This window comes from Phyllostomus discolor, chromosome 8 (genome assembly GCF_004126475.2).
Source record: "Phyllostomus discolor isolate MPI-MPIP mPhyDis1 chromosome 8, mPhyDis1.pri.v3, whole genome shotgun sequence".
NCBI lineage: Eukaryota > Metazoa > Chordata > Mammalia > Chiroptera > Phyllostomidae > Phyllostomus > Phyllostomus discolor.
In genome coordinates, this window is record NC_040910.2 from 75,395,995 (window position 1) to 75,406,873 (window position 10,879).

The window sequence follows — 10,879 nt, forward strand, 5'->3', positions numbered from 1 at the left end:
AAATAAAGTCTTTTAAAAAAGAGAGAAAAACACTGGAAAACACAGGCTCAGTCTTAAAATATACATAAAGTTGTCTTAGAAATGTTAACCCATATCACTGAGAAAAAAAACAATTAAATAACTAGAGTATATGTGTTTATGTTTCCCATTGGATTTAGTCAAAGATATTGTGTTTGAGAATTAGCTTCCTTCTTCCTGTGCCCCTTTCAGTGTAGTTATGTTATTTGTTGGAAAGACTGTGTGAGTAGTGTGAAAATAATTTAACCAGATAATAAACTGCACCATATAGGCAGATATGCAAGTTAGATAGATCCTGTACCTTTATCTATAGGTATATTTACATAGAAATAGATACAGATAAAGTATAGTTACAAGTATAGATATAAAATTATGAATAGGAAAAAATCAACCCAAACATAAGGCAAACATACACAAATAAATCTAACTGGATTTCAAATGAATAACAGAACTACATTAAAAAGGGGGAGGAATGCTAACCCAAGTAGCTCTTGAACATAGTATTTTTACTATGTACCTCAGACTAATGACATATTTAACTGTAAAAAACATATTTTCTTCTTGTTATTAACTTATTTTTCATAATAGAATTGGTTAGTGATTCTGAATCTGCTTTTGGTATTCTATGATTGAGCAAATAAGTGACTATAATGTGGATAATGAAAGCCAGCTTTCTTACTGTTGCCGGGGGGGATTTTCACATATGGAAAGGGAAAAGGCTGGGGACAAACCCTGTGTATTGGACTGGGACTGGAGGTATGTGTGTAAACTCATGGATTTGAAGGCGATAGATACATAGCCATATAGATAGATTAGATAATAAATAGACTATAGATTGGCACACAAACAGAGAGATGTTGAGGTGTGTGCATATATGCACATCTATGCATATGTGTAATTTTTCTGCTCTGTCCACTGAGCAGACCTAGAAGCAATGACACCTCCATGGCAGTGACATTTACCATCCAGAAATCAGTTTTGAAACATCAGGAAGGACTTTAAGCCCCAAGTCTGCCTGGGAGGAGAGAAGAAAAGAGCTAACAAAGCCCAGGGATAGAAAGAGACAGCTATGTATTACCAGCTGCCTGGTAGGAGTTATAACTCCTACCAGGATAAGGATAAAGCAGCTACAAATTAGGATTTTTTAGGAGTAAAATTCTCCCGCCTCACTCTCTTCACTTCCTCCCATCTCTGCTGCAGCTCTCCACTGACTAAACCAAACCAGATGCCAGAGGATACAGCAGCCCTTCACTGAGCTGATACTGATCAACTTCAGGAGTGCAGAGCAGGATAGACAAAAGAGGATGAATTTGGAGGAGCAAATGGAAGCTCTCCACCCAGCACACCATCCAGTACTATCTAAAGGAGCATTCTTTTTCTTTCTCATAACTAGGTATTTTCATTTCTTTCTTTTATGTTTGGTTACATGTATTTTTTTAATTTTACTTTTATAACATTTAGAATTTCTAGGTCTTTTAATAAAAATGTGACCTGTCAATATCAGCCTAGTTGACGTGTTGCAGAAAGCCCACCCCCTTCATTTTATACTTCCTTAGAATTAGTTGAACTAACTCTAGTCTCTGAGTCCTCAGTTTTGTGGAACCTTCTCAGTTCTGAGACATTATGATTCTGTAGCAATATAGGAAAAGGCATTTCAAGGGAGAACCAAATTAATGTAGGTGTCGACATGAAAAGGCACATCTATTAGGGGAAAGATAATTTTACCTGGATTCCCTATGCCTAGTGTATAATCCCCATTGCACTATGGGAGACCCTGAGAGCTGCTGGTTGGATGAATGACTGCATCAATTATGGAATAGAGCTCTATTTAGAAAAATTAGTGAATTACTTAGGATATCCTGGACTATACTAGCAAATAAATCACAGAAGTACATTTGTTTAAAAAGTATAAAAGTTTCTTTTCTATATAACAGTTCCAATGTGTCTTCTTAGTAGCTGGTGGCTCTCCTAGATGTGGCAAACTTTGGACACATGCTCATGCTGCCTTGTGACTCAGCCATCCCATTCTGCCTCCTGGCCTTTCACATCAGTTGACAATAGGGCAAAGACAGTGTGAAGAAAATCCAGAACTGGAACAACTGGGTGGGTTGACTGAAGTTCAGTCACATGACAATGCCTCAATGCAAGGGATGTTGGGAAGTGTAGTCTAGCTGACTGCCCCAGTGGGATTTGGATTAGGGTAAGCAGCTAATGTTCTGCCACAATTAATATTCCTTGGATTGGATCAAAGAAGAGAGAACCAGTTGTCAAGAAGTTAAAAAAGGATTACAATATTGCAGGTAGAACATGATGGTGGTCAAACTGAAACACTGAGACAATGATTAGAAAAATTATTATAAATTATTTTATTTCATTTTAATTGTACTTTTCCATTACCATTTACCCCCTTATACCTTTTTCCACCTCCACTCACTCCCTGCCCCACAGTAATCACCACCCTGTTGTCCATGTCCATGAGTCCTTTTCCTTTTTTGCTCCATCCCTCCACCACCAAACTTCTCCTAGAGCTGTCATCTGCTCTGTATTTATAAGTCTGTCTCTATTTTGCTTTTTGGTTCATTAGATTCCACATATGAGTGAAATCATTTGGTATTTGTCTTTCTCTGACTGGTTTATTTCATGTAACATAATATTCTCCAGGTCTGGCCACACCGCCACAAAGGGTAAAATGTTTTTCTTTTTTATGGCCAAGTAGAATTCCATTGTGTAAATGTCCCATAGTTGTTTTATCTACTCATCTACTGATGGACACTGGGCTGCTTCTGAATATTAGCCATTGTAAATAATGCTGCATTTATGAATTATTTTAAATGACCTATCAACAAGATCAGATGTAGGTGAGGAGTAAATTGGGTGAATGTGCCTGTGAACATCCCACATGTGGAGAACCCATAGAATAAACCTGCATAGTATTCAAGAGGTATTGACTGCAAACAGATTGGTGAATGGAATGAGAACTATTCCATAATAATCTTGTTGGAAAAGATAAAACGAACAAGATATTGTCCTCCTCCTCAAAACACATTTGCAGTCTACTTAGGGTGGGTTCACAGAGTATGAGGTTTGGTCAGACAGGTTGACAGGGTGACTGAATGTGGAAATATGGAAAAAAAGAGATTAAGCCCACAGATACAGATCTGAGATTCTACTAATCTGCAACTGAAGCCATGATGGAGGTGGATGACTCAGCCAAGGAAATAATAAAGAAAGGTAGAAGAAGGTTGAAGAGAAAAGCATCACGATTACATATATTTGAGGATTTGAAGTAAAGATAAAAGTCTATCAAAGGTGAATGTCTATTTTAAAATGGGTAAGAAGGGAAGTAAATTCACTGGTCTTGCTTTGACATGGCCTAACCCAGTGGTCTTTGTGATTTGCAATCTTTTGATGCCAGTTAGATGCCTGTTACCTGCTGGCTCTGGACTCATCCTGAGTTTGGTCAGTGAAAAAATTTCTACTTGTCTAGGGTGCTCACTGATCTTTCTTTGCCCTGAAATAGTTTTTCAAAGACTTCAAAATGCTGTTCTTTCCTTTTCATGTGTAATTAGCATGCGATTCTGACTTCTCCATTAAGATGTAAGGTCCTTAAGAGCAGAGACTATGCCATATATAAACAAATGGGCAACTAAACTGTATTTTTCACATATTTATACTATTACTGTGAGGTCCATCAAAGCATCTAGACCCTAGGTGGTTGGATGATAGTCCTGGGGTTGGGAAGATGGGCACCACTGATTCAAGATCGATTATTTCTTGGACAGAAGCATCCAGGGCCAACTGTCAATTAGTCCTATTGACCAAAAAAAATTCTCCCTCCCACCCCACCCTACACACCAACATATTTGCCTATTTCTGAATTTAGTCACCCAGGTTTAGACACAACAAATAAGGGAGTCAAAAGAAGTGGTTGAGGATGATTATTACACATAGCAACTTCATTAATAATTTGGACTTCTCTCCCTTTTCCTGCTGAAGAATCCATGAGAGAAGACAACAGGTCCTCTGCCCTGGATTTTATCCTCCTTGGAATCAGCAGGGAGCAGGAACAGGAAGATTTCTTCTTCATCCTCTTCCTCTTCATTTACCCCATCACACTGATTGGAAACCTGCTCATCATCTTGGCCATTCACTCTGACATTAGACTTCATAACCCCATGTATTTTCTCCTTGCTAACCTCTCCTTTGCTGACATCTTCTTGTCTTCTGTAACCATCCCTAAGATGCTGGCCAACCATCTCTTGGGCACCAAAGCCATCTCCTTTGGGGGCTGTCTAACACAGATGTATTTCATGATTGCCTTGGGTAACACAGATAGCTATATCCTGGCTGCGATGGCATATGACCGTGCAGCAGCCATCAGCCGTCCACTTCATTACACAACAATTATGAGCCCACGAACTTGTGTCCTGCTAGTTGTTGGGTCTTGGCTCATTGGAAACCTGAATGCCCTCCCCCACACTCTGCTCACAGCTAGTCTGTCATTCTGTGGCAACCAGGAAGTAGCCAATTTCTACTGTGACATTACCCCTTTGCTCAAGCTGTCCTGTTCTGACATCCACTTTAATGTGAAGATGATGTACCTCGGGGTTGCTGTTTTCTCTGTGCCATTGCTATGCATCATCATCTCCTATGTTCGGGTCTTCTCCACAGTCTTACATGTCCCATCCACCAAGGGTGTGCTCAGAGCCTTCTCTACCTGTGGCTCCCACCTCACAGTGGTTTCTTTGTATTATGGGACAGTCATGGGCATGTACTTCTGCCCTCTGACCAGTTACAGCTTAAAAGATGCTGTGATAACTGTGATGTACATCGCAGTGACCCCAATGTTAAATCCTTTCATCTATAGTCTGAGAAATCGGGACATGACACTCTTCAGTAAGAGAGTCTCTATGTAAGCAATGGGAGTTCACACACTGGAGACTGCAGTCACCAATTAAAATGCACTGGGAAATCCATCCCCAATGTCTTCCCCACCTGATAAGCCACCTTCGTTCTTTACAGCTACCACATTCCTCTTCTCTGGAATCTTATAGCAGTTTGACAAGACATTGTATTGAGATTATCAGCTTGCGCACATTATTGCTCCTTTTGGTAGAGTGGCAGACAAGGAATATTGAGATCTGTCCCAGCTTTGCTACAAACTACCAGAGCAAAGGTTAGAATTTGGGAGCCTGGGTGGCCAGATATCCATAATAAAAATAATGTCTGCCTTGTCTCTGTCGTAGGTTGAGGATCACAGCACTTCAGGTTTTGAAGGCTATAAATCACCATTCAAAAGTCATTTTTGGACTTTTATGTTTAATCATCCCTAGTTTGCATGCAAACCTGAGGAAAAGGGCTGGCTTAACACATCACTCTACTTTTATCAAGGTTGATCATTAAAGAACATAATTATTGGTGGAGGGGGAATGAATAAATGTAATCTGATAATGATTACATGCAATCAGCTTTGACTTTATTTCTCACCCATCACATGTACGTGGTATGTCATAAAGTCACTTAGGAGCCATTCAGAAATCATATGCATAATGTTTAAACAAAGAAGACTTAAAACAGAAAATTAGATACATAGGTGTATCCTGAAAGCAACTAAAGGAGATAAAAGATGAACACTGTTGTAACTTCAGGAAGAACTTACTTTCACTGGGACTGGAGGAACTCAAGAGAAAAGGTGGCATTACCATAACCATGAAGTTCAGAAGAGGGGAGGCCACATAGTACTGCCTCTTTTTGTTATTGTTGTTGATGTAGTTTCTATTCATCTTTACTGCTGGGCATAGACATACAAATGATCCCAGACATCATTGTAGACATGGTCTTCCTGACACCCCTTTGTGTAATATCAACACAATGTCCATCTAATTGGGATCAGTGACTGCAGCCAACAGAGAAATATTTTATTTTCTGAATGGCCCAAGGTAATTTGATTGAGTCATGATATAATTTGATTGTTCTTATAATAATATATGCTGAAATATGTAGGTTTCAAAATGCTACTATAGATAAACTTTTTGCAAGATTATAAGCCAGTAAAATAACAAAAAATTCACTTTGTGGGAATAAACGTGGATGCAATAAAAGCACATTAAAAACAAAAACAAAACATCAGTACAGAACTCAGGACGAGAGGATATTCAAGAGGGAGGACTCAAGGTAATGGAGGTGCAGCACCATGCAGGCCATGACTAAAGTCCTGATTTTAAGGTTGGGTACTGGATCAATGATGTTTACAATATTTTCCATTATGAATGAATAAATAAATAGATATTAGACAGGTAAATAGACAGAAGTCTGTTGATCAGTAAAAAACAAGATACAGGGCTCTGCATGAAACACTGATAAGAGTTTTTCTTTAAGAAGGCCTAGGTAGGAAAGAGAGCAGTAAGGGAAATGAAGGGAGTGGTGAGACCAGGAGTTTAATTAGGCATTTCAGAGCAATCTGGAGTGCAAGAGTGAAGATACAGACAAAGAATCTAGATGCAAAAGTAATGTGGGAATAGAAATAATAGAATGTAGTAATTTGTAGGATAATAAAGGATACCTTTATTGAAATTAGTAAGAAGACAGTAATTTCAGAGAAATTAGTTCCATTTTGGGGCCAGTTTTAAAGGGGTCTTGTGTAACATTCTAATGGAAGTATTCAATGCATTGTCCAAGGAACATATGAAACTTTGCAGCAAAATTAGCAGAGTAGTCCTGGCCTGGTGGCTCAGCTGGTTGCAGTGTCATCCTGAACACCAAAAAAAGGTTGTGGGTTCCATCCCTGTCAGGGTGCATACAAGAGACAATCAATCAATGTTTCTCACATTGATGTTTCTCTCTCTTTCCCTTCCTCTGTCTCTAATGTGAATAAACATATCCTCAGGTGAGGATTTAAAAAATTAGCAAAGCATAAATCAGACTGTAGTTGAAAAAGTTCAAAAATAGATGAAATTGTGTAAAAGACTCTGATATAATGACTAAATTTCAAGAAGGGGGTCACAGTGGAGAATGAAAATTCCAGTTGGGCAAGAAAGAAACTTACACAAACTCAACTTGATGTCCATGCAAATCAACCTATGAGTCTCTCTTAGTTTTCTGTCACTCAAAGCATGTGGCCAAGGATACTTTTGGTTTATTGTCATATTACTACTAAGTATGCACACAGATACTATTTTTTTAATGAAACAATAAACAGGCTTATAGACATAGAGAACAGACTAATGGCTGCCAGAAGGGAGGGGAGTTTGAGAGGCTAAATGAAAAAGTGAAGTGATTAAGAAGTATAGGGTGGGTGGGCTGGATTGGGAGTAAAAGGGAGAAAACTGTACTTGAACAATGATTAAAATAAAAAAAAAGAAGTATAGATTTGTATTTGCAGAATAGTCACAGGGATGTAAAGTACAGCATAGGGAATGCAGTCAATAATATTGTGATAACTATGTATGGTACCAGGTGGATGCTGGAAATACTGGGGGGACCACTTTGTAAAGTATATGCGTGTCTAACCACTATACTATACACCCAAAACTCATACAAAACAGTATTGAATGTAAAATATAATTGAAATAATTTTAAAAATTAAAATAAATTAAACAATTAAAAAGTAAATGCAGAATATCAACACAAAGGAAAAGTGCCAAGTGCCACATAGTTCAAAATGTACCATGTAGTTCCAGAGAAAGTATTTCATTAAATGTCAAATATACACAAGTGCATATGTACTTTTATTCTATCACATGTATTATTGTCTTTTTAAATTTTCAAAATAGCCTTATAATATAGATAATAATAGCCCTCTGTTACAGATGAGGAAACCAAATCCCCAAAAGTTGAAGTGACTTATTCAATGACTTGCATTACAAAATACATGAGGATTTGAGTCCAGTTTCCCTCATACCAACTGCATTCTCCTGACTCAACAGCGGGCCCATGGAGGAGATGTAAAGAAATGAGCAACAATGTCTAAGTCAGTCGGAATGTGTGCACTAGCGGGAGACATGGCTAGAATTTTGAGAGGCAGAGAGGACACTCCAGTCACGATAATAGTTGAGTTACAGGACAGAGGTGGGAAACATGGACTCCCATAGAAAGCTATCAAATTGTAAAGCAGGAAAATTAACTGACAACTTCTAGCCTCAGTTCCCATTCTCGTCATCATCATGGGGTCCACCCAAATATAGCCAGTCCCACCAAAGAAGATGCCAGGGAACTTCACGAGGAGGAAATGACAGTAACATAAATCACAGCTGTCAGACTCCATTCATGTCTCCGGTTTCCCAGGAAGTCATGGAAATGGTTAAGTGATGTGTCACTGGGCCATGGGCTTTGGCAGAAACCAAAGTAGAAGAAACATTTTTTTTCTCTAAAACCATGCCTCCCTTACCCTGAAGATTAAAACCAGATGTCCTCTGAGGATACTTACTCAAATTATAGACAGAAAAGAAAAACTTCGAAAATAATTTGATAAAGCAAATGTATATTGATTTTAAAGCCTGATAAATATTTCACAGAACTAAAACCACAAAGGAATCTCACTTGTGAGTATTGCTGCAAAAATTCCCAGAAATATATAAGCAGGCACCAACAAAACACTAAAAGGGCCCTCTATCTTTACCTCATGGGGATTATTATAGGAATGCATGGTTAGTTAAATATTAGGAAAAATACTGTTCTATTTTGCCAAATGCTTTTTCTGCATACACTGAGATGATCATATAATGTTTCTTTCATTCTATTAATGTGGTGTATCACATTTATTGATTTGTATATGTTGAACTCCTACTCTTTTGAGCTTCACTTGCATGAAATATTTTTTCTCATCCCTTCACTTTGAGCTGATCTATGTCCTTCAAGTTGAAGTGAGTCTCTTGCAGGGAGCATATTGTTGGGTCTTGGTTAATTTTTTTTACCATTCAGCTACTCTGTCTTTGTAATTATTATTAAATTATAGTTGACATGTAACATTATATTAGTTTCAGGTGTACAACATAGTGATCCTACATTTATATACCTTACAGTGTGATCACCCTCATATGTCTAGTGACCATATGTCACCATACAAAAGTATTAAATATGATAGTATTGACTAGCTTATGTTTTTTTGTGTTTTTTTTGTTTTTGTTTTTGTTTTTAGATTTTATTTATTTATTTTTAGGGAGGGAAGGGAGGGAGAGAGGGAGAGAGAGAGAGGGAGAGAAACATCAATGTGCGGTTGCTGGGGGTTATGGCCAGCAACCCAGGCATGTACCCTGGCTGGGAATTGAACCTGGGACACTTTGGTTCCCAGCCCGCGCTCAATCCACTGAGCTATGCCAGCCAGGGCTAGCTTATGTTTTTTAATAAGAAAATTTAATTCATTACACTTAAAGTAATTGATAACTAAGGATTAGAGTCATGTTGTTCATTGTTGTTTTGGATGTTTGGTAGTTCCTTTGCTCTTTTCTTTCATTTTTATAGTCTTTCTTTGTGATTTGATGATTATTTTTGCAGAGGTATGCTTTGATTCCTTTCTTTTTCTTTTGTGTTTTGAGTTTGCTTTGTGGTTATCGTGAATCTTACATAAGTCTTACAGTTATTACAGTTTAGTTTAAGCTAATAGCAAAACTTTGATTGCACACAAAAACACTACACTTTGTCCCTACCAAACAATTGACATTTTATGTCACAATTTGCATCTCTTTATATCACTCGTTCAGTAACAAATTACTGTAGTTATAGTTATTTTAATACCTTTGTCTTTTAAACATTATACTAGAATTAAAATGACTTACACACACAGCTATTACAAAATTCAAGTGTTCTGAATTTGTCTTTTTACCTACCTTCACCAGTTTTATACTTTCATGTTACAAATTAACATCCTTTTGTTTCAACTTGAAGAACTCCCTATGGCATTTGTAAAAAGTCTATTCAGATTTTTTGTAAAAAACTGAAATGCATTTGTCACTTCAGTCTTAGTATTCTTGAGCTCCAGAACTTCTCTTTCATTCTTTCCTATGATTTCTATCACTGTTGAAGTTCTTTTGTTCACATATTGGGTTCCTGATTTTGTTTGGTATTTTTTTCATCTGTTTTCTATTGTAGCTTCCTGAGTGCCTTAAAATAATTATTTTGAATTCTTTGTCAGGCAGTACCTAGATCTCCATTTCTCTGGGATCAGTAACTAAAAAGTTATTGTATTCCTTTGGTTGCATCATGCTTCCTTAGTTTTTGTGTTCTTGAATTTTTGAGTTGCTTTCTTCACATTCCAAAATGGAGTCAGCTTCTCCAGTTTTTACTGACTGGCTTAGGAAGAGAAATACATCTGTTACTCAGTCCACTAGCAACTCTAAAGCTCTCTTGGACCTTTCTATAGATACACACATTCCATGATTCTTGTTCCCTTGTGGGGAGTGACTTCTTAAGATTGCATGCCTTCTTGCAGCTGGAGGGCAAGGTGTCACCTGGTGGACTAGGCCAGGTTGCAGATTGTGGACTGGGTGGCCCCACATTCATATGCAGATAAACTGGGAGGAACAACTGGGGAGTGTGACAGACCACGCAACCTAGAGTTTCAGTGCCGGGAATTAAAGCCTCAACCTCTGATTGAAAGCACCTGTGGGGTTGAGGCAGCAGTGGGAATATCTCCCAGTTTCACAGGAGAATTCCTTGGAGAGACCAACAGGGTCCTAGAATGTACACAAGCTCACCCACCAGGGAATCGGCACCAAAAGGGCCTAAATTGATTGTGAGTAGCAGGGGAAGTGAAAACCAGCAGAGAGTGGAGCAAGCTGCATTTTCCACCTCTCAAGCCCCTCCCCCACATATTTCATCACAACTCTATGACCTTGGTGAACACCTAAGGCTCCGCCCCTTGCTA

At 38.2% G+C, this 10,879-nt stretch overlaps 1 protein-coding gene across 1 annotated transcript; it reads left to right on the forward strand.

Moving 5' to 3' along the window:
* The first annotated feature begins 4,004 nt into the window (after nt 1-4,004).
* Nucleotides 4,005-4,934, forward strand: LOC114503779 (olfactory receptor 1A1-like). The gene has a single exon (XM_028521392.2). The coding sequence runs from the start codon at nt 4,020-4,022 to the stop codon at nt 4,932-4,934; it is 915 nt and encodes a 304-aa protein (XP_028377193.1). The 5' UTR covers nt 4,005-4,019.
* The last annotated feature ends 5,945 nt before the right edge of the window (nt 4,935-10,879 follow it).

Coding starts and splice junctions, on each gene's coding strand:
- LOC114503779 (XM_028521392.2), top strand. CDS start 4,020: ATGAGAGAAGACAACAGGTCCTCTGCCCTGGATTTTATCCTCCTTGGA.